Below are 24,765 nucleotides of genomic sequence, written 5' to 3'. Positions count from 1 at the left end.
GAAAGGACTGGACGGAGTAGATGTGGTCAAGCTGTTTCCCTTGGTGGGTGAGTCCAGGACCAGAGGGCACAATCTTAGAATTAGAGGGTACAGGTTTAAAACAGAGATGAGGAGACATTTCTTTAGCCAGAGGGTGATGAATTTGTGGAACTCCTTGCCAGGTACAGCAGTGGAGGCCCGATCATTGGAGGCGTTTAAGGAAGAGATAGAAAGATATCTAAATAGTCAGGGCATCAAGGGATATGGGGTTAAGGCCAGAAATTGGGGTTAGAATAGTGTTTTTTTGCACCTACCCCCCCCCCACACAATTTTTCATTTCTTTTTTCCCTGTTCCTTGGAGCAGACTTGATGGGCCGAATGGCCGACTTCTGCTCCCTTGTCTTGTGATCTTCTGAAGACAGTAGAGGACCATTTCACACAACACCCACCTCCCTCCACGCCCTCTCTCTCTCTCCGTCCCTCCCTCTCCTCTCCTTCCCGCTCCCTCCCTCCCCTTGCTCTACTACTCCCTCCCCCTTTTCAACCTCCCCCCTTTTCTCTCTCTCCCCCCCTCCCCCCATTCTGTCCCTCCCCGGTCCCCTCTCCCCCTCTCGTCCTCCTTTCTCTCCCCTCCTCCCTCCCTAACCCTGCCTCTCTCCCCACAAGCCCACTATCGGTACTGTTAAACTTAGTTCAACTGCAAACAAGCGGCAACAGCTGGTGACCTGGCGTCCACCAGCTGTTCAGCTGGGATTCCCTCCAACCCCTTCTCAAGCTTCCAGTCAGACTAAACCACCACAACAACACAAGCAGGAGGAGGCCATTTGGCCCGTCGAGACTGCTCCGCCATTGAATAAGCTTATGACTGATCTGTCCGTGGCCTCACCTGCCTTTTCCCCAGAACTCTTAATTCCCCTACCCGCCAAAAATCTATCTAACTGCGTCTTAAATATATTTAATGAGGTAGCCTCTCGACTGCTTCCCTGGGCAGAGAATTCCACAGATTCACTATTTTCTGAGAAACTCTCCTCATCTCCGTCCTAAATCTACTCCCCCAAATCTTGAGGCCATGTCCCCTGGTTCTAGTCTCGCCTACCAGTGAAAACAACCTTCCTGCCTCTGCCTTATCTCTCCCTTTCATAATTTTATGTTTCTATAAGATCCCCTCCCATTTAGGCACGGTAGCGTAGCGGTTAGTGTAATGCTTTTACAGCGCCAGCGACCCGGGTTCAATTCCGGTAAGGAGTTTGTACGTTCTCCCCGTGTCTGCGTGGGTTTCCTCCGGGTGCTCCGGCTTCCTCCCACATTCCAACGACGTACGGGTTAGGAAGTTGTGGGCGTGCTATGTTGGCGCTGGAAGCTTGACGACACTTGCGGGCTGCCCCCCAGAACACTCTACGCAAAAGATGTATTTCACTGTGTGTTTCGATGTACGTGTGACTAATAAAGAAATCTTAAGTATAGTCCCATAGTCTAACCCCCTCACCTCCGGAATCAACCTGGTGAACCTCCTCTGCACCACCTCCAAAGCCAGTGTATCCTTCCTCAAGTAAGGAGACCAGAACAGCACTCAGCACTCCAGGTACGGTCTCACCAGTACCCTGTACAGTTGCAGCACTCTCCCTGCTCTTAAATTCAATCCTTCTGGCAATGAAGACCAACGTTCCACCTGCCTTCTTGATATCCAGAGAAAACAACCCAAGTTTGTCCGACCTCTCCTCAGAGCACATGCTCTCTAATCCAGGCAGCGTCCCGGCGAACCTCTTCTGCACCCTCTCCAAAGCCCCCGCACCCTTCCTGTAATGGGGGCGACCAGACTGGATGCAATACTCCAGATGCAGCCTGACCAGAGTCTTAAAAAGCTGCAACATAACTTCCCGACTCTTGGACACAGTACCTCGATACCTCCTTTACTGCCCTATCGATTTGTGCACCTAATTTCACAGAGCTATGGACTTGGATCCCAAGATCCCTCTGTACATTAACATTTGTATGTACAATCAATTCAGTTGCAACAATATTATCCCTACGACCACTTGCTCAGGGAGCAACCTTCCTGTATCTTATCCATCCCTTTCATAATTTTATATGTTTCTATAAGACCCCCTCATTACAGACAACAAATGCTGACTTGTCCATTAAAAGCCAGATCCTCAAACACGCCCCTATCAGCTGTGCTGAGGTGGGGGTGGTTGAGAGCCTCAGGGTCCCAGGTGTAAATATCACCAATAACTTGCCCTGGTCCAAACATGTAGACGCAACGACCAAGAAAGATGCCAAAAAAGATGCAGAATATAGTATTAATGGTAAGACTCTTGGCAGTGTGGAGGATCAGAGGGGTCTTAGGGTCCGAGTCCATAGGACGCTCAAAGCAGCTGCACAGGTTGACTGTGGTTAAGAAGGCATACGGTGTATTGTCCTTCATCAACTGTGGGATTGAATTTAGGAGCCGAGAGGTAATGTTGCAGCTATATAGGACCCTGGTCAGACCCCACTTGCTCAGTTCTGGTCGCCTCACTGCAGGAAGGATGTGGAAGCCATAGAGAGGATGCAGAGGAGATTTACAAGGATGCTGCCTGGATTGGGGAGCATGCCTTACGAAAACAGGTTGAGGGAACTCGGCCTTTACTCCTTGGAGCGACGGAGGATGAGGGGGGACCTGATAGAGGTAAAGAAGATGATGAGACGCATTGATCGTGTGGATAGTCAGAGGCTTTTCCCCAGGGCTGAAATGGTGGCCACAAGAGGACACAGGTTTAAGGTGCTGGGGAGTAGGTACAGAGGAGATGTCAGGGGTAAGTTTTTTACTCAGAGAGTGGTGAGTGCGTGGAATGGGCTGCCGGCAACGGTGGTGGAGGCGGATACGATAGGGTCCTTTAAGAGACTGTTAGATAGGTACACGGAGCTGAGAAAAATAGAACCTAGTAATTTCTAAGGTAGGGACATGTTCGGCACAGCTTTGTGGGCCGAAGGGCCTGTATTGTGCTGTAGATTTTCTATGTTTCCCCAGAAGGCAAAGGAGATTTGGCATGTCCCCGATGACCATCACCAATTTTTACTGATGTGCCACAGAAAGCATCCTATCCGGATGCATCCCGGCACGGGACGGCAACCGCTCTGCCCGGGGCCGCAAGAAACCGCAGAGAGTTGCGGACACAGAACGGAAACCAGCCTCCCCTCCGCGGACTCCGTCTACACTTCCCGCTGCCTCGGGAAAGCAGCCGACATAATCGAGGACCTCCTGTTCTACGACACTACCCAGGGTGTTTCCCCTCAGCCTGTGCCACAACAATTCTACACTGTGGTGACCAGATTCTGCCTGTGTGATGTGGCCTTAACTAATGTTTTATAAACTGGATCATAACATCTCTGCTGATACTCAATACCCCTGGACTATGATCCAGGTCTGGCGTTCAGTGAAAGTAGCTACACAAGTGGATAAAAGGTAAAGAAGGCATGTGGCATCTTTGCCTTCATTGGTAGGGGTGTGGAGTATAAAAGTCGGGAAGTCACATTGCAGCCGTATAAAACTTTAGTCAGACCGCACTTGGGCTATTGTGTGCAGTTCTGGTCGCCCCCGTTACAGGAAGGGTGTGGGGGGCTTTGGAGAGGGTGCAGGAGAGGTTCACCAGGACGCTGCCTGGATTAGAGAGCATGAGCTATAAGGAGAGGTTGGACAAACTTGGGTTGTTCTCTCTGGAGCGGCGGAGGCCTAATAGAGGTTTATAAGGTTATCAGGTATGATAAAGAGACCGTACGGCATGCTTCCTTCATCAGTCGGGGCATTGAGTATAAGAGTCGGGAAGTCACGTTGCAGCTTTATAAAACTCTGGTCAGCCTGCACTTGGAGTATTGTGTGCAGTGCTGGTCGCCCCCGTTACAGGAAGGGTGTGGGGGCTTTGGAGAGGTTCACCAGGAGGCTGCCTGGATTAGAGAGCATTGGAATTGGTTTATTATTGTCACTTGTACCGAGGTACAGTGAAAAACTTGTCTTGCATACCGATCATACAGGTCAATTCATTACACAGTGCATTGAGGTACAGAGTCAAGTGTCACAGCTACAGGGAAGTGCAGTGCAGGTAGACAACAAGGTGCGAGGTCACAACAAGGTAGATTGTGAGGTCAAGAGTCCATCTCATCGTATAAGGGAACCATTCAAGCAATAGTCTATGAGCTATAAGGAGAGGTTGGACAAACTTGGGTTGTTTTCTCCCTGGAGTGTCGGAGGCTGAGGGGAGAGGTTTTTAAAACTATGAGAGGCATAGGTAGGGTAGAATCTTCTCCCCCAAGGGTAGAAATGTCAAACACCAGAGGACATGCTTTTAAGGTCAGAGGGGGGATGTTTAAAGGTGACGTCAGGGGCAGGTTTTTACGCAGAGAGTGGTGGGTGTCTGGAATGGGTTACCAGGGGTAGTAGTAGAAGCAGTTTGGTAGAGTTTAAGAGGCTTGTAGATAGACACATGAGTATGAAAGGAATGGAGGGATAGGGAAGATTGGTATTGGGATTGGTTTATTATTGTCACTTGTACCAAGGTACAGGGAAAAACTTGTCTTGCAAACCGATCGTACAGGTCAGTTCATTACACAGTGCAGTTACATTGGGTTAGTACAGAGTGCATTGAGGTAGTACAGGTAAAAACAATAACAGTACAGAGTAAAGTGTCACAGCTACAGAGAAAGTGCAGTGCAATAAGGTGCAAGGTCACAACAAGGTAGATCATGAGGTCAGAGTCCATCTCCTCGTACAAGGGAACCGTTCAATAGTCTTATCACCATGGGATAGAAGCTGTCCTTGAGCCTGGTGGTACGTGCTTTCAGGCTCCTGTATCTTCTGCCTGATGGGAGAGGGGAGAAGAGAGAATGACCCGGGTGGGTGGGGGTCTTTGATTATGCTGGCTGCTCTACCGAGGCAGCGAGAGGTATAGACAGAGTCCACGGAGGAGAAGCTGGTTTCCGTGACACGCTGGGCTGTGTCCACAACTCTCTGCGGTTTCTTGCGGTCCCGGGCAGAGCAGTTCCCGTACCAAGCCGGGGTGCATCCGGATAGGATGCTTTCTGTGGCGCATCGATAAACAGGAGGAGGACATATAGTATAAATCGGCATCAAGATCGGCACAACATTGTGGGCCGAATGGTCTGTTCAGTGCTGTACTGTTCTATGGTCTAGGTACTGGAGGCAAGCACACCACATGCCGTCCTTACAACCCTATCTATCTGCGCTCTCTTCTTCAGGGATTTGGTCTTGGAATTGGAATTGGTTTATTATTGTCACTTGTACCGAGGTACAGTGAAAAACTTGTCTTGCGTACCGATCATACAGGTCAATTCATTACACAGTGCATTGAGGTAGTGCAGGGTAAAACCAATAACAGAATACAGAGTAAAGTGTCACAGGTTTTGTACACCAATCCATTGATTATTTTGATATTGCTTTGTTATTGTCACCTGTTCCGTGAAAAGCTTTTGTTTGCGTACCATCCAGACAGATCATTCCGTACATAAGTACATCGAGGTCGGAAAGAGAGAAACAGAATCCACTGTTGCAAGAGTATTCAGAAGGTGAAGTGCAGAGTAGACAATAAAGTTCAAGGGCCACGACGAGGTAGATTGGGAGATCAACAGTTCATCTTTTAGCGTATGACAGGTCCATTCAAGATTCTGATAACAGCGGGACAGAAGCTGTCCTTGAACCTGGTGGTACGTGCTTTCAGGCTTTCGTATCTTCTGCCTGATGGGAGAGGGGAGAAGGGAGTCTGCAGAGGAGTATAGGTACGTGGTCCCCTGAAAGTGGTGTCGCAGAAGGCGTTCAACACGCTGGCACTGAGTACAGGAGTTTGGACGTTATGTTGTGACCCTGCTGTGGGAAAGATGCCGTTAAGCCGGAAAGAGCGCAGAGGGAGATTTACGAGGATGTTGCCGGGACTCGAGGGACTGAGTTATGGAGAGAGGTTGGGCAGGTTGGGACCTTATTCCTTGGAGCATAAGGGTGACCTTATAGAGGTGTATAAAATCATGTGGGGTATCGATAGGGTGAATGCGTACAGTCTTTTCCCCAGTGTTGGGGAATCAAGAGGGCACAGGTTTAGAGTGAGAGGGGAGAGATTTAATAGGAACCTGAGGAGGCCAATTTTTCACCCAGAGGGTGGTCCGTGTGTGGAACGAGCTGCCAGAGGAAGTGGGTGAGGCAGGTACATTAAAGACACTAGGACAGGTCCACTGATGGGAAAGGTTCAGAGGGATGTGGGCCAATGGAACTAACTTGGATGGGAAGCTTGGTCGGCACGGACCAGTTGGGCCGAAGGGCCTGCTTCCGTGCTGTGGGACTCTGTGACACCAGAGAGTTGGCCTGGGACGGAGCGTTCCAGGTACGAGGAGAGACTGGAGCGTCTGGGTCTGTTCTTCCTGGAGTGGAGGGGGGCTGAGGGGGGAATTCTTTTCCCTGGGGCGGGGTGGGGGGGAGGGTGGGATCTGGAACAGACTGTCTGAGGGGTGGGGGAGGTAGAGACTCTCACAGCGCTGAAGGAGTATCCGGATGGGCACTTGAACGGCCGAGGTAGGGAAGGGTACGGACCGAGTGCCAGGAAATGGGATTAGTGCAGGTGGGCAGAGGTTAGCACGTACAGTTTGGGCCGAAGGGCCTGTTTCTATGCAGTGTAGCTCTGGACAGTGTCTCCCATCCGGATTTCAGGAAGAACTGCCCCATCCTGCCCAGGGGGCGGTGTACATGCACCTGGCTACATCAACGGTGCTGAGGTCGAGAGGGTTGAGAGCTTCAAGTTCCTGGGAGTGAACATCACCAACAGCCTGTCCTGGTCCAAACACATAGACGCCATGGCCAAGAAAGCTCACCAGCGCCTCTACTTCCTCAGGAGGCTAAAGAAATTCGCACGCCCCCGTCGACCCTCACCAACTTTTATCGATGCACCATAGAAAGCATCCGATCTGGATGTATCGCGGCTTGGTACAGCAACTGCTCTGCCCAGGACCGCAAGAAACTGCAGAGAGTTGCAGACACAGCCCAGCGCATCACGGACACCAGCCTCCCCTCCTTGGACTCTGTCTTTACCTCTCGCTGCCTTGGTGTAGCAGCCAGAATAATCAAAGACCCCACCCACCCCGGACGTTCTCTCTCCTCTCCTCTCCCATCAGGCAGAAGATACAGGAGCCTGAGGGCACGTACCACCAGACTCAAGGACAGCTTCTACCCCACTGTGATAAGACTATTGAACGGTTCCCTTATACGATGAGATGGACTCTGACCTCAGGATCTACCTTGTTGTGACCTTGCACCTTATTGCACTGCACTTTCTCTGTAGCTGTGACACTTTACTCTGTACTGTTATTGTTTTTACCTGTACTACCTCAATGCACTCTGTACTAACCCAATGTAACTGCACTGTGTAATGAATTGACCTGTACGATCGGTTTGCAAGACACGTTTTTCACTGTACCTCGGTACAAGTGACAATAATAAACCAATACCAATACCAGTCAGGAGAAGGCGGAACATACTCCTGTCGGGAAGTGATTGGGATGGGCTGAGGAGGGACAAAAATGATCAAAGTGGAAAGGGTGAATGGAGGCAAGGAAGCAGAGGGGCTGAATGGCCTGTTTTTGCCTTTGCATTATTTAATGCAATGTTCTGGAGCATGCAGCATGCAAACAGCCCCATCGGCCCATCGAGTTCCTGCTGTCCGCCAACCACCCATTTACATCCGTCCCATTTCATACTCCCCCACGTTCCCACCGACTACCCTCCCTCCTCCGCCTCCAGATTCTACCCCTCACCCACATACCGGGGGGGGGGGGGCAATTCACAGCAGACGGTTAACTCGTCCATCCCCGCAAGTCTTGATTCGGGATGCAGGAGGAAACCGGAGCACCCGGGGGAAACCCATGCGGTCACAGGGAGAGGGTGCAAACGCCACACTCATACACGCATCCACACGGGACACGCACACGCAAACACAGACCCACCCCCACACATACATCCACACGGGACGTGCGCATACACACAAACACACACACACACACACACACACACACAGACCCACCCCCCCACACACACACACACCCATGCGCACGCACACACACACACACACACACACAGACCCACCCCCCCCAACACACACACACAGACACCCCCCCAACACACACTCCCATGCGCACACACACACCCACCCCCCCACACACACAGACCCACAGACCCACCCCCCCCACACACACACACACACACACAGACCCACCCCCCACTAACACACACATCCCCATGCGTGCACACACACACACACACACACACAGACCCACCCCTCCCCACACACACACACAGACCCACCCCCTCCGCACACACACACACACACACACACACACACACACACACACACACACACACACACACACACACACAGTGCCGGAGGTTGGAATCGAACCTGGGTCACTGGGGCAAGGAGGCATCGGCTATACCCACTGCACCATCGTATGTGCCAGCCAAGAACAGGCATTTGGTTGGTCTTATTTCCCAGTTCTTGTCCCAGAGTTTTTGAGGAGAGAGCCTGCACTGCATTTTCTCTGTCACTGCAACACTTTATTCCACATTCTGTTATTGTTTTACCCTGTACAACCTTGATGCACTGTGTGATGAATTGACCTGTACAGACGGTATGCAAGACAAGTTTTTCACTGTACCTTAGTACAAGTTACAATAGTAAACCAGATACCTCTTTAATATCTTTGGAAACTCATTGGTGTTGACTGGCTGGCTGTTTTTGCAACTCATGCACAGAAGGTGTGCGATGAGGCATATAGGAGAGAAAGTCAAAGTCAAGTTTACTGTCAGACGCACAAGTCCGTGTGTGCACGGTTGCAATGAAAAACTTACTTGCAGCAGCATCACAGGCACAGAGCCTCAGAGACACAACATTCACAAGAAAAACATAAATTAAACATAAATTATACAAAATTTTTACAAGAACACAATTAGAACCAAAATAAGTCCACTGTAGTGCAAAGTGCTCCCAGTGTTGCTGTACTGAGGCAGTGATTAGGGTTGTGCCGGTCGGTTCAAGAACCGAATGGTTGAAGGGAAGTCGCCGTCCCTGAACCTGGTGGTGTGGGGACTTCAGGCTTCTGTACCTCCTGCCCGATGGGAGCTGCGAGAAGACGGCACGGCCCAGATGGTGGGGGGATCTTTGACGACGGACGTTGCCTTCTTGAGGCAGCACCTCCTGTAGATACCACCGACGGTGGGGAGGGATGTGCCCGTGATATATTGGGGCTGAGTCCACTACTCCCTGCAGCCTCTTAAGTTCCTGCGCATTCGAATCGCCGTCCCAGACCGTGACGCAACCGGTCAGTACACTTCCAACAGCACATCTGCAGAAATTTGTTAGAGTGTTCGGTGACAAGAGAGAGATCTCCCAGAGTGATGACATGTGGTATTCTATGCTCAACAGTCAAGTTACGAGTATTTGGTTCTGGATATTGAGCTGAGTTAGATATTTTTAGACGGAAATAGAGTGATTCAAAATAAAGCCCCTCGGAACCTCACAACCCCCTCAGATATCTAATCATCGGAACGGATGTCCAGAGAGGTTGTGGTGGATCGATTGCTATTTCAATGCCCCTGTCTGCGCTGTAGTGAAATAGACCTGGAACTCGAGGAGATGCCTCGAATACCCCACAAGCCCGAGATTTCAGTGGGAGGAGACAGCGGCAGGCAGCAGACTCACGGAAGTATTGCCAGCAGTCAGAAGATTTCTCCTCCACAACACTACCTAGACCAAGCGAAACATCTCAGGTTCCAGTTTCCCACTGCTGGAGATATGTTCCTGAGTGACAGCACCAGGGTCACACCTCCCCGACTTCCCAAAATTAGATTCCAGCCCGGGACTCAGTCCCAGTATCTGAAACTCCACACATTAACCTCTAGAAATGGGGTTGCCTGCTATTCCGTACATATATATAACCCTGAACCCCTGGATTAGATCCCAGCCTGTAACCCACTCCCAGGGATCTGTTATTCTATATATAAACCCCCCGAACCCCTGGATTAGATCCCAGCCTGTAACCCACTCCTGGGGATCTGTTATTCTATATATAAACCCCCCAAACCCCTGGATTAGATCCCAGCCTGTAACCCACTCCTGGGGATCTGTTATTCTATATATAAACCCCCCAAACGCCTGGATTAGATCCCAGCCTGTAACCCACTCCCGGGGACCTGTTATTCTATATATAAACTCCCCGAACCCCTGGATTAGATCCCAGCCTGTAACCCACTCCTGGGGATCTGTTATTCTATATATAAACCCCCCAAACCCCTGGATTAGATCCCAGCCTGTAACCCACTCCTGGGGATCTGTTATTCTATATATAAACCCCCCAAACCCCTGGATTAGATCCCAGCCCGTAACCCACTCCCAGGAGCCTGTTATTCTATATATGTATGTATATACCCACCCAAACTCCCAGTTTAGATTCCAGCTTGCAAATCACTCCTGGGGAAATGTTATTCTATACATAAAACCCCCGAACCCCTGGATTAGATCCCAGCCTGTAACCCACTCCCAGGGATCTGTTATTCTATATATAAACCTCCCCGAACCCCTGGATTAGATCCCAGCCTGTAACCCACTCCTGGGGATCTGTTATTCTATATATAAACCCCCCCAAACCCCTGGATTAGATCCCAGCCTGTAACCCACTCCCAGGAGCCTGTTATTCTATATATGTATGTATATACCCACCCAAACTCCCAGTTTAGATTCCAGCTTGCAAATCACTCCTGGGGAAATGTTATTCTATACATAAAACCCCCGAACCCCTGGATTAGATCCCAGCCTGTAACCCACTACCAGGGATCTGCTATTCTATATATCAACCCCTGGATTAGATCCCAGCCTGTAACCCACTCCCAGGAATCTGTTATTCTATATATAAATCCCCCGAACCCCTGGATTAGATCCCAGCCTGTAACCCACTCCCAGGAATCTGTTATTCTATATATAAATCCCCCAAACCCCTGGATTAGATCCCAGCCTGTAACACTCCCGGGGATCTGTTATTCTATATATAAACCCCCAGAACCCCCGGATTAGATCCTACCCTGTAACCCACTCCCAGGGATCTGTTATTCTATATATAAACCATCCCCCCGACCCCTGGATTAGATCCCAGCCTGTAACCCACTCCCTGGGACCTGTTTTTCTATATATAGGTCGAGTTGTGTGTGGTATGTTCCAAATGTTCCCCACTGTAAATTTGGAAGGGGCAGGCCGAAAACGGGGCAGATTTAGCCCCTCCCCCACCCTCCCCGTTCGGGACATGTGCAGGGCAAGTTTCCTGCCTCTGGTACCGTCCTGGGACCTCGTAGAACCGTGCGCCCCGGTTCTATTGTTGAGTTGACGGACCATTGTTCACCTTACTGCCGTCTCTAGGAGATGGGTTGGGAGGGGAGGGGAGGGGAGGGGAGGGGGGGGGGCAAGTAAAACTAGACCCCCTCTCTCTCTCTCTTTTGGACACCGGGTCGATGGAGCCTCGCTCCTCCTGGGCGCCTTTGGAATTGGCCACGATTCTTCTCCTCGCCCCGCTGTTGAGTTGCGTCTACCCGGCGTCTCCTGGGACCCCAGTCGCTTGTTACCCCAACCGGCCGTGCCAGATCCCACTCCTGAGCCGCAATCCGGCCACACTGATCTGTCCTAACGCCCCGTCCCAGCCCGGCCGGGTGACCTGGACCTACATCAACAGCTCGGAGCCCGGTTCCAAAGCGGTTCTGTTGGTGGGACGAGGAGCCGTCCCGCTCAGCGGAGGGTCCCTGGGCGACCTGCAGTCGCGTTGCGGCTTGTCCCCGCCGCACCTCTCCATCCGACCCGCCACCGTGCGGGACTCCGGCGTCTATATCTGCCAAGTGGGTCACAACACCCTGGCGTACTACGAGGCGGACGTCCAAGCTGTAGACAAGGCTCACCTCTCCGGCAAGTCCATCGGCGTCTCCCCCCTGCCCAGCGCCTTCCAAGAAGTAGGAGGCCAGCACTGGGAACTCTTCACCCTCTGGAATGCTTGGGAAGGTTGCAATCGGTGCGGGGTCCCGGGAGAGAGGAGGCGCTTGGGTTTCTGCTACGCCCGTCCCGTCTCGGGATACCAGCCACCCGCGCCCTGTGGCCTCTCGGCTGCCAGGGGCCAGCAACACCCCGCCCGGGGTCCCGAGATCGCACTGGAGTCCTGCCGGGTCCCGTGTCCCACCGACTCGCCTTACGGAAAGCACCCCCGGCTCTTGGAATACCCGGGTCGAAAATTCGTCCCGTTGGACAATCCCGGGACGCTCTTGATCGAGACCTACTTGGTGAACGTCAACGGCAACGTGAGTCTCAAGTGTCCCGGCGCCTCGGTCTACACCCCGGTGTCCTGGCAAAGAAACTCCACTTACGTGACGCGGGGGGAACTGTCCGCACGGCGGGGGAGCGCTCACTCCTTGGACGATCTCACCGGGGGCAGCGTCTACAGAATCGCCGGGGTGCAGAAGAGTGACCAGGGGGTCTACAGGTGCTACGTGGCTCAGGGACTGGCCGGATCTTTCCACTTGAGGGTCTTGGACCCTTACGGGAGAGGAGGAGCGGCGGCGGCGGGGAGCAATGCCATGGGCGCGGTGTGGGATCTCTTGGCTGCCATCTCCATAACCTCAGCGGTTCTTGTTTTCTTAAGTTTCCTGTACACTTACTGCAGCCAAGTGCGGCGGCACCAGGTCGTGCACTGGTAGCAGCCACCCGCGAACAGGGGAGGAATTCGGCCCATTTGAGTTCCTGCTCGCCCTCAGGGCAGCGACACCCAATAAACTTTTTTTTTACTCACTCACACACACACCTACCCCACTCACTCACATACCCCGAGGGGTAACATACAGAGGACAAGTCACCTGTCACTGGGACGTGGGGGGAAACGGAGGGGGGGGAGAGGGGGAGGGAACGCGGTGCCCCTTGTCAGGATTGAACCCAGGTCTCTGGGGCTGAGAGGCAGCGACCCTACCCACTGCTCTACCACGTCAAACCCCTTCCTTCTTTTGAAGAGCCATGAACTCAATGTGTGGGGATTTTACAGACCACGTTCAACTCTTGTCCCAGGATGGTCTTATTTAAGAATTAGTGCTCTCTATTTTTTATTAAAGTTGTCTTACGTGGTTAATAGAGAATTTACTCTTCTATTCACTGCATGAAACTAAGAAATAAGTCAGAAGGAAGGCATTCACCCTTCAGGACCACAGAGTCACACAGCAAGGAAACAGGCCCTTCGGCCCAACTGGTCCCTGCCAGTCAAGATGGGGGATGTGGTGTTGTGAGAAAAGCTTCTTTGAGGTCTTAAAAGTAGAGGACTCTGGACATGTCCTTGGAATTTTAAAAATGATTCATTCACAAAGATAAATGCCAGAACAGAATGAAAGGGAACGGATGCGTACGCACACGTACGCACACGGGTGATCGCGAAACATGGTGGAAATCACAACAGGGGTGAGATACGCGCATACGCATGCAAGCACGCACGCACGCACACACACACACACACACGCACACACCCCAAACTGGGTACAAACAAATCAAGGATGAAACAATACGACCCCTGCCACTCTCCTTGACTCAGTGCAAGCATCGGCTCTTTGGTGGTCCCAAGAATCCTTAACTAATTACCCTTATGTAGTGCACAGCTTACCTCCACATCCTCAGAGACAAAGAGGCAGCAAGCCAACCTGCGGCACTTTTTAAACTGCTGGAGGGCTGGTGGGGTGGATCCATCCAGGTGATTTACAAGCCATTCGCTCGGGGCCAGGTGCAAAGGTGTTTGACAAAAGCCAATGGTGAGGTGTGCTCAGAGGGGCAGGGGTGGAGCAAAACCCTGCTTGACAGTGGTGTTGCTCTCATATGACAGCCATGACGTTTCACAACTACACATGGATGGGATAAGCAAGTGGGCAAAGATCCAGCAAGTGGAGGATAATGCTGGAAAAGGTGTGATGAGCCATTTCGGTAGGGAAAGTTGTTAATGATAAACTTTTCAGACGGCATGGGATATGAGTGATGTTTGGGTGTCCCAGTGCATAATTCACCAGAAGCTAGTGAGCAGGTACAGCAAGGAATCAGGGAATATAAATGTCACAGAGTCACACAGCACAGAAACAGACCCTTCAGCCCGACTGGTCCCTGCCGACCAAGATTCCCATCCAAGCCAGCCCCATTTGCCCGTGTTTGGCCCATATCCCCCTGAACCTTATATTTTCAAATTTTACTTACTGTGTAGTAACAGGCCCTTCTGGCCCAATGAGTCCGTGCCACCCATTTTAAACCCAAATTAACCTACCCGTACATTTATTTTGGAATGTGGGAGGAAACCGGGGCACCCGGAGGAAACCCACGCAGACACAAGAGAACGTACAAACTCCTTACAGACAGCGACGGGAATCGAACCCCGATCGCTGGCGCTGTAATAATGTCGCACTAACCGCTACACTACCGTGCTCCCTGTACCTGTCCGAGTGTCTTTTAAATGTCGTTAATGTACCTGCCTCACCTACTGCCTCTGGCAGCTCGTTCCACACACGGACCACCCTCTGGGTGAAGAAGTTGCCCCTTCAGGTTCCTTTTAAATCTCTTTCCCCCCTCTCAACTTAAACCTGTGCCCTCTGGTTCTTGATTCCACAACCCCTGGGGGAGAAAGACTGTGTGCATTCACATTATCGATGCCCCTCGTGATTTTATACACCTCGATAAGCTCACCCCTCAGTCTGATAACATTATCAATGTCACCTCCATAAGTGTGAGGTGTTGCATTTTGGAAGGACAAATCAAGGTAGGACATACACAGTAAATGGTAGGGCACTGAGGAGTGCGGAGGAACAAAGGGATCTGAGAGTTCAGATACATAATTCCCTGAAAGAGGCGTCACAGGTAGACAGGGTTGTAAAAATGGCTTTTGGCAACCTGGCATTTACAAATCAAAGTATTGAGTATAGGAGTTGGAATGTTTTGGTGAGGTTGTGTAAGTCACTGGTGAGACCAAATTTAGAATATTGTGTGCAGTTCTGGTCGCCGAACTACAGGAAGGATGTCAGTAAGATTGAAAGAGTTCAGAGGAGATTTACAAGAATGTTGCCGGGTCTTCAGGAGTTGAGTTACAGGGAAAGACTGAGCATGTTAGGACTTTATTCCCTGGAGCGTAGAAGAATGAGGGGAGATTTGATAGAGGTTTACAAAATGATGAGGGGCATAGACAGAGTTAATGCAAGCAGGCTCTTTCCACCTAGATTAGGAGAGATAAGTACGAGAGGACACGGCTTTAGGGTGAAAGGGGAAAGGTTTAGGGGGAACATTAGGGGGAACTTCTTCACTCAGAGATCGGTGGGAGTGTGGAAGGGGCTGCCGTCTGACGTGGTAAATGTGGGCTCGCTCTTGACTTTTAAGAGTAAATTGGATAGATACATGGATGAGAGAGGTCTGGAGGGGTATGGGCTGGGGTAAATGGGACCAGCAGAATAATGTTTCGGCATAGACTAGAAGGGCCGAATGGCCTGTTTCCTGTGCTGTAGCTTTCTATGGTTCTATGGTTCTTACGCTCTAAGCAATAAAGTCCCAACCTGCCCGACCTCTCTCTGTAACTGTCCCTTGATTCCTGGAAACATCCTCAGAAATTTCCTCCGCTCTCGTTCCAGCTCAGTGACATCTTTCCTATAACAGGGCAGCCAAAACTGAACACAATACTCCAAGTGCAGCCTCACCAATGCCTTGTACAGCTGCAACATGTCTTTCTTTTTTAATTCTTTTTATTGAATATCAAATTAATATACACGACATTAGTAATTATGGTGCAGAGAGATCAGGATAGCAATCATAACTTGATTTGTACTCACAAGGAGTAAAACATGTAATCTGGACCTCCCGCTCTCTTGCTAAGTGAACATGATACAGAGAAAAAAAGAAATTCAAAAGAAATTTGATTATATGAAAAGAAAACCCCCAAATCAAAAAAAATATACTAATAACCAAAGCAAACCAAAAACTTGAAAAAAAAACTGGACATCTTTCTTTGGTTAAAGAAAAACATTCTTATGTTGTCAGCTGCGCTCCTCTGTATTCAAAGTTTATTGAAGGGGATTTGAAAAAGGTCTGCTCACATCGTATGGAAATATTGAATAAATGGACTCCAAACTTCCTCAAATTTAAGCGAAGGATCAACAGTGCCCTCCTAATTTTTTCAAAGTTTAAACATGTTATAGTTTGAGAGAACCATTGAAATGTAGTACGGGGTGTAGGGTCCTTCCATTTAAATAGGATGGATCGCTTGGCCATTAATGTAACAAAAGAAATCATACGAACTGCAGCATAAGCCAGTTTCCCCTTGACATACTCATTCGATCATAATCGGAATCGGAATCAGGTTTATTATCACCGACTTAGATGACGTGAAATGTGTTGTTTTGCGGCCGCAGTACAGCTCAAGACATAAAAATCACTATCAATTACAAAAATAAGTAAATTGTGCAAAAACGAGGGAGGGTTCATGGGTTCATGGACCGTTCAGGAATCTGATGGCGGAGGGGAAGAAGCTGTTCCTGAATCGTTGAGTGTGGGTCTTCAGGCTCCTGTACCTCCTCCCCAGTGGTGGTAATGAGAAGAGGACGTGTCCCGGGTGGTGAGTGTCCTCAGTGATGGATGCCGCCTTCTTGAGGCACCGCCTCTTGAAGACGTTCTCAGCGTTGGGGAGAGGTGTGCCCATGATGGGACTTGGCCTATTCTATTCTGGGTGGCCCAGTGGCGCAGCGAGTAGGGCCGCTGCCTCCCAGCTCTGGAGACGGGGGTTCGATCCTGACCTCCTGCGCTTAGGATTGAATCCAGGTCTCTGGAGCTCTGTGTGTGTGTGTGTGTGTGTGTGTGTGTGTGTGTGGAGTCTGCACGCTCCCCCGTGACCCCACGGGATCCCCCCCCGGGGGTGTTTCAGTTCCCTCCCACATCCTGGAAAAAGACGAACGGGGTCGGTGGGTTAATTGGCCGCTGGAAATCTCCCCCCTTGTGTGTGGGTGAGGGGTAGAATCCAGGGTTGGGTGGGGGAGGGAGTTGATGGGAACGTGGGGAGAATAAATTAGCGGGATTAATGTGAGTGCGTTGTTGGCGGCTTGCATTGACTCAATGGGCAGAAGGGCCTCCTAACCTCTTTCCAACTCTGTTCGGTGTGAATGGTAAACGCCAAGGGTGAGCAGTGAAATCTGACTGGCATCAGATGGGCAGGGAAGCGGCAGATGGAGTTTAATCCGGGCAAGTATGAGGTGTTGTACTTTGGGAGATCAAATGTAAGGAGACAGGACACCATTAATGGCAGGACCCTTAAGAGCATTGACGTACAGAGGGATCTTGGGGTCCAAGTCCACAGCTCCCTAAAAGTGGCCGCACAAGTTGACAGGGTGGTAAAGAAGGAATCAAGGCATTGACAGCATCTGCAGTCTCTTGTGTCTTACACTGGGAGCACCGTGCACAATTCCAGTCTCCGTATCCCTGGGTCAGACCACACCGGGAGCACCGTGCACAGTTCCCGGTCTCCGTATCCCTGGGTCAGACCACACCGGGAGCACCGTGCACAGTTCCCGGTCTCCGTATCCCTGGGTCAGACCATACCGGGAGCACCGTGCACAGTTCCCGGTCTCCGTATCCCTGGGTCAGACCACACCGGGAGCACCGTGCACAGTTCCCAGTCTCCGTATCCCTGGGTCAGACCACACTGGGAGCACCGTGCACAATTCCAGTCTCCGTATCCCTGGGTCAGACCACACTGGGAGCACCGTGCACAGTTCCCGGTCTCCGTATCCCTGGGTCAGACCACACTGGGAGCACCGTGCACAATTCCAGTCTCCGTATCCCTGGGTCAGACCACACCGGGAGCACCGTGCACAGTTCCATTTACCATAACCCATTAAGTTACTCAGGAAGATGACCAGAATAAAAATCTGGAAAATTGTAACCACTCCAGAAAATTTAAGAACTCTTCAAAATTACCGGTGTTCCCTGGGTTAGAAAAATCGACTCCCATGTGCATGTACGTGCGTGCCTGCTTAAACATGTCCGCGCACATGCGTGTGTGCGCGCTGTAGAACCATAGACCAAGTCCACTTACACTGATCCTGTTTCATTACACCCTGCCCCCCCCCACAATTCCCATCAGCTCCCCCCAGATTCTATCCCTACACACACTAAGGGGAGGGGGTGGGGGGGTGCGATTCACCGACCCTTTTCTTTGGGATGTGGGAGGGAACCGGAGCCCCCGGGGGAAACCCAGGGGGGGTTACAGGGAGAACGTGCAGACTCCACACACACACACACACACACACACACAGAGCGCCGGAGGTCGGGATCGAACCCCAGTCTCCGGTGCTGTGAGGCAGCGGCTATACCCGCTGTGCCACAGAGCCATTCCTTCCACTGACCCTCTTAAATGTGCCCCATCTTAATGATCCTGCCTGCAGGACAAATCAGACGAGCTGTTTAAACGTCAGAAATATTGCCAGGATGTAGAATTAACTGAAGGAAGATTAAGGTTGGAGATTTAGTTGCATTTATTTATTTACTGGAGCTGGGGGGTGTACAGAGTGTGCACGGGCGCTACAGAATTTCACCACACTGCAGATACATGCGGTCCAGGCGTTGAGAAATCATCTTCCTGGTTACCGTTTGTAGACTAACTTAGTGATGCTGAGAAGCTGGCTGACTAGGAGATCATCCATCCCAGAGTTCCAATGAAGGAGAGAACTGCCACACCAATACCGTGTCCAGTTTTCCTCAGATTCCCAGCCGCGTTCCCTGCTTTCAGTGAGAGGAGAGGGATTAGGGAGGCAGTCGGTATCCCCTGTCCCCCGATCTGGGCGTCCGAACGTACCCTGCGGAGAGGCAGAATCTTGCCCGTCCGGCTCGTTCCGAAGCCTCTCTCACCCAATGAGGGGAGAGGCTATTCAAGAAAGTTCAGATGCATGGGGTCAGTGGAGAATTGGCCGTGTGGATCCAGAACTGGCTTGCCCGTAGAAGACAGAGGGTGGTGGTTGAAGGGATTTATTCGGGCTGGAGACCTGTGAGTAGTGGTGTTCCACAGGGATCTGTGCTGGAACCTCTGTGATGTATACAAATGACCTGGATGAGCATGTTGATGGGTGGGTTAGTAAGTCTGTAGGCGATACCAAGATTGGCAGAGTTGTGAATAGTGCAGAAGACTGGCGAGGGATACAGTGTGATATAGATCAGCTGCAGACATGGGCAGAGAAATGGCAGATGGAGTTTAACCCCGGATAAATGTCAGGTGTTGCACCTTGGTAGGACTAATGTCAAGAGGCAGCACACTCTTAAGGGCAACAGTGTTGAAGAGCAGAGAGACCTTGGGGTGCAAGTCCATGACCCATTGAAAGTGGCCACACAGGTGGATAGGGTGGTTAAGAAGGCTTATGGAATGCTGGCTTTCATTGATCGAGGTATTGAGTACAGGGGTCAAGAAGTCATGATGCATCTCTATAGAACTCTGGTCAGGCTGCATTTAGAGTATTGCGTGCAATTCTGGTCACCTCACTACAGAAACTATGTTGATGCTTCGGAGAGGGTGCAGAGGAGGTTTACTGGGATGCTGCCCGGATTAGAGGGCATGTGCTATCAGGAGAGGCTGGTCAAACTCGGGCTCTTCTCTCTGGAGTGGTGGAGGCTGAGGGGTGATCTGTTGGAAGTGTGTAAAATGATGAGGGGCATAGATAGGGCAGACAAGCAACATCTTTTTCCCAGTATTGTGTGATCCAATACCAGAGGGCAAGCATTGAAGGTGAGAGGGGGTAGGTTCAGAACAGACGTGAGGGGTGTTTTTTACTCAGAGAGTGGTGGATGCCTGGAATGCGTTGCCCGGTAGGGTGGTGGAGGCAAATTTAAGAGGGGCTTGGATGGGCACATGGATGAGAGGAAAATGGAGGGATAGGGGTATTCTGTTAGGTGGGAGGGATTAGCTATGTCGGCACGACATTGTGGGCCAAAGGGCCTGTTCTGTGTTGTACTGTTCTATGTTCAATGATCTTCAGATTTACTGAGGAAACAGGGACAGCTGAGGTCCTGGAATACTTCTGGAATTGGGAATTGGTTTATGACTGTTATATGCACCGAGATACAGTGAAACACTGTGTGTGTGTGTGTGTGTGTGTGTGGGGAAGTGTGTGTGTGTGTGCGTGTGTGTGTGTGTGTGTGTGTGTGTGTGTGCGCATGCGTGTGTGTGTGTGCATGTGTGTGTGTGTACACAGAAGTCATTGGTAACTGGTTTACTATTGTCACATGTACTGAGATACAGTGAAAAGCTTCATTTTGCGAGCCATCCAGACACATCAGTTCAAAACATAAGTACTTTGAGGTCGCATAAAGGGACAAGTGACAACAGAATGCAGAATAAAGTGTTACAGTTAGGGTCCCAGAGTCACAGAGCACTACAGCATAGGAACAGACTCTTTGGCCCATCCAGTCCATGCCGGCCTGGTTTTCTGCCTGGTCCCATCTACCCACACCCGGACCATATCCCTCCAAACCCCTCCCATCCATGTACCTTTCCAAACCTCTCTTCAACGTTACAATCGACCCCTCGTCCACCACTTCCCCGGGCAGCTCGTCCCACACTCGCACCTCCCTCCAAGTGAAGAAGTTCCCCCTCAGATCCCCCTTAAATATTTCACCTTTCACCCTCAACCTATGACCTCTAGTTCTAGTCTCACCCAACCTGAGGGGGAAAAGCCTACATGCACTCACCCTATCTGTACCCCTCATAATTTTGTCAGCCTCTGTCAGATCTCCCCTCATTCTCCTGCGCTCCGGGGGATAAAGTCCGAACCTCTTCAACCTTTCCCTGTAACTCAGGTCCTCAAGTCCCGGCAACATCCGTGTAAATTTTCTCTGCACACCTCAGAGCCCTACCATTCACTGTGTAAGTCCTACCCTGGTTTATCCTCCCAAAGTGCATCACCTCACACTTGTCTGCATTAAATTCCATCTGCATTAAATTCTGCTCCCTCCTCGCCGCCCCTCCCTATTTTCCTACTTTGCCGGGAAGTATCCTCAGGGAACCGCAGGTCGGAAGAGTGCAAGACAGATAGAACCAGATAAAAAGAAACCTTTGAATGGTATCCATCGGTAATATATCCCACCTAAGTCCGATTGCTTCTTGTACGGGCCAGTGGTGTGAATAGTTCCTTTCTTCTGGCCCCCTCCTGCTCTTGTTGAGGGACACGACTACTCTCCGGGAAGGGAAAGAGGGAGAAAATAGGGGTGAATCAGTTAACTGTAGTTGCTCAATAAAAGTAGTCAAAAATATATCCTCCGAACCTTGAGTGAAGCTTGCATTGTGTTCACCTTCAGGGAAAGGGGGTTGCGTGTTAGACGTCGAATTTGGCAAAGGGGAGTTTGGTTGAGGGGGGAGATGTTCCTTGCAACACCTGACACTGGACACGGCTGATCCGCAGTGGAAGCGTCTCCCTCGATTGTCTCAGAAGGGGGTGTGTGTTGTCTGTGTTGGTGTGTGTGTGTGTGTGTGTGTGTGTGTGTGTGTGTGTGTGTGTGTGTGTGTGTGTGTGTGTGTGTGTGTGTGTTGAGGGGGATAGTGTGTTTGAGCGAATGTGTGTGGGTTTGTTAGTGAGCCATACCAAGCCGGGATGCATCCGGATAGGATGCGTTCTGTGGTGCATCGGTAAAAATCGGTGAGGGTCAAAGGGGACATGCCGAATTTCTTTAGCCTCCTGAGGAAGTAGAGGCGCTGGTGAGCTTTCTTGGCCGTGGCGTCTCCGTGATTGGGCCAGGACAGGCTGTTGGTGATGTTTACTCCCGGGAACTTGAAGCTCTCAATCCTCTCAATCAGACAAAGGTTGCTGTCTATCTATGGTGCATCTGGTGTGTGTGTGTGTGTGCGTGTGCGTGTGTGTGTGTGTGTGTGTGTGTGTGTGTGTGTGTGTGTGTGTGTGTGTGTGTGTGTGTGTGTGTGTGTGTGTGTGTGTGTGTGTACTAATGAGAGGTGACCCACCCAACACGTACCGGCAGGCAGTTCGAGTTCTGGAAGTCACAGAGTTGAACTTGGCAGTGAATATAGCTCTCATCCACGTCACCGACAAACCGGAACATGTTAAAAGAGAAACGAGCAACAGTTGACTGACCGTTTTCCTCGATGACCACCGTTCCATCGCGATCATTGGGGCATCTGTTCAAATCAAAACGATACGTCAAAATCCAAGAGAGATTTTACAAGAAGCTCGCGGAAGATCAGAGGCTCTGTCACTGAGGGATGTTTGGAATATTATAGAACAGTCCAGCGCAGGAACAGGCCATTCGGCCCACCGTGTCTGTGCTGAACATGATGCCGAATTAAGCTAAATCTCTTCTGCCTGCACATGAGCCATCTCTCTCCGTTCCCTGCACATCCATGGGCCTGTCTAACAGCCTCTTTAACCCCTCTATCGTATCTGCCTCCACCCCCACCCCTGGCAGCACATTCCAGGCACCCACCACCCTCTGTGTAAAAAACTTCCCCGCACATTTCCTTTGAACTTTTTCCCCCTCTCACCTTAAATGCATCCCCTCTGGTATTAGACATTTCAACCCTGGGGGAGAAAGATACCGGCTGCCTACTCTATCTGTGCCTCTCATAATCTTATAAACCTCTATCAGGTCTCCCCTCAGCCTCTGCCGCTCCAGAGAAAACAACCCAAGTCTGTCCGACCTCTCCTTATAGCTCACGCCCTCTAATCCTGGCAGCGTCCTGGTGAACCTCTCCCGCACCCTCTCCAAAGACCCCACACCCTTCCTGTAATGGGGGTGGCCAGAACTGCGCACAATACTCCAAGTGCGGCCTGACCAGAGTTTTATACAGCTGCAACGTGACTTCCCGACTCTTGTACTCAACGCCCCGACCGATGAAGGCGAGCGTGCCGTATGCCTTCTTTACCGCCCTGTCTACTTGCGTTGCCGCTTTCTGGGGGCAATGGACTTGGACCCCAAGATCCCTCTGTACATCAATGCTATTATGTGTCCTGACATTAACTGTATGTTTTCCCCTCACATTTGACCTCCCAAAGTGCAAAGTTTAGGAGACTGAGGGGTGACCTTATAGAGGTGTATAAAACCATGAGGGGCTTCGATAGGGTGAATGCGCATGGTCTTTCTCCCCCAGGGTGGGGGAATCAAGAACTAGAGGGCACAGGTTTAAGGTGAGAGGGGAGAGAGATTTAATAGGAACCTGAGGGGCAACTTTTTTACTCAGAGGGTGGTCCATATGTGGAACGTGCTGCCAGAGGAAGTGGGTGAGGCAGGTAGATTAACAATGTTTAAAGGACACTCGGACAGGTCCACGGATGGGAAAGGTTCAGAGGGATATGGGCCAAACATGGGCAAATGAGACTGGCTCGGATGGGAATCTTGGCCAGCATGGACCAGTTGGGCCGAAGGGCCTGTCTCTGTGCTGTATGGCTCTATAACTCTATGACCTCACACTTGTTCTGATTAAACACATCTGACCTTTTTCTGGAACTGATCTATAAAGCTGCAACGTAATTTCCCAACTCTCGAACTCAGTGCCTCGACTAATAAAGGCAAGCGTTCCGTACGCCTTCTTTACCGCCCTGTCGACCTGTGCGGCCACTTCCAGGGAGCTGTGGACTTGGACCCCAAGATCCCTATGTACGTCAGTGCTGTTAAGTATTCCTGCCGTTAACTGTGTTCTGTCCCTGCACATTTGATCTCCCGAAGTGCAAGAGCTCACACTCTGCAGGATTAAACTGCATCTGCCGCTTCTCCGCCCATATCTGCAACTGATCTATATCCCGCCGTGTCCTTCGGCAACGTTCTACGCCGTCCACAATGCCACCGATCGTTGTGTCATCTGCAAACTTACTAACCCATCCATCAACATTTTCATCTGGATTAAGAGATCTCTTTATTAGTCACACGTACATCAAAACACACAGTGAAATGCATTGTTTTTTGCGCAGAGTGTTCTGGGGGCAGCCCGCAAGTGTCGCCACACTTCCAGCGCCAACATAGCACGCCCGCAACTTCCTAACCCGTACGTCTTTGGAATGTGGGAGGAAACCGGAGCACCCGGAGGAAACCCACACAGACGCACGGGGAGGACATACAAACTCCTTACAGACAGCGGCCGGATTTGAACCTGGGTCGCTGGCGCTGTAAAAGCATTACACTAACTGCTACGCTACCCTGTGACGAGTATCACAGATTTACACCTACACTGAAACACACACACACTGGCTGACTGTTGGAATATTGACAAACACACTCACCGGGTGTCTACCAGAACATCGGACACTCTGTTGGGTTACTGTAGCTTCATTAGTTCAAGTTCAAGTTATACTTTATACGCTATAAAAACACACGGAGGAACGAAATGTCATTTCTCCCAGACTCACACAACAGAGGACAAACATAGAACAGAGGACATACAATAAACGCAGACAAAAAAAGTTGTCCGGGTACAAATAATGCGAAAACAGTATATACAGGACACAAAATGAGTGCAAGGTTAGTGCAAAACCGAGTTAGATGCAGAAAATACAGAGCTCAGTGTGTTGTACTCAGTGTATAAACATGTCCAGCAGCAGCCAAAGTTCTTATACGCTGTTGTGAAGACCAGGGCTTTTGACGCGGCATTTGTCTGAGACTGTCGCCAGGGTATTCAGGAGCCTGACAGCCTGGGGGGAGAAAAGCTGTCGTACAGTCTAGCACTTCTGGCCCAGATGCTCCGGTACCG

The 24,765-nt window shown here is 50.8% G+C and overlaps 2 protein-coding genes across 2 annotated transcripts; one reads left to right on the top strand and one right to left on the bottom strand.

The window, feature by feature from the left end:
* The first annotated feature begins 11,506 nt into the window (after positions 1 to 11,506).
* LOC127587180 (protein FAM187B-like) lies at positions 11,507 to 12,733 on the top strand. The gene has a single exon (XM_052045373.1). The coding sequence runs from the start codon at positions 11,507 to 11,509 to the stop codon at positions 12,731 to 12,733; it is 1,227 nt and encodes a 408-aa protein (XP_051901333.1).
* A 5,843-nt stretch (positions 12,734 to 18,576) lies between these two features.
* Positions 18,577 to 22,671, bottom strand: LOC127587269 (uromodulin-like). Its single transcript, XM_052045564.1, has 4 exons — positions 22,567 to 22,671; positions 22,041 to 22,203; positions 21,161 to 21,245; positions 18,577 to 18,809 (listed from the first exon to the last, which is right to left on the bottom strand). The coding sequence occupies exons 1-4, from the start codon at positions 22,647 to 22,649 to the stop codon at positions 18,715 to 18,717; spliced, it is 426 nt and encodes a 141-aa protein (XP_051901524.1). The 5' UTR covers positions 22,650 to 22,671; the 3' UTR covers positions 18,577 to 18,714.
* Between the last annotated feature and the right edge of the window lie 2,094 nt (positions 22,672 to 24,765).

The sequence above is a fragment of the Pristis pectinata genome, chromosome 39 (genome assembly GCF_009764475.1).
Source record: "Pristis pectinata isolate sPriPec2 chromosome 39, sPriPec2.1.pri, whole genome shotgun sequence".
In the NCBI taxonomy this organism is placed as follows: domain Eukaryota; kingdom Metazoa; phylum Chordata; class Chondrichthyes; order Rhinopristiformes; family Pristidae; genus Pristis; species Pristis pectinata.
Note: the sequence above shows the minus strand (reverse complement) of the source record. Positions and strands in the feature narration are given on the sequence as shown.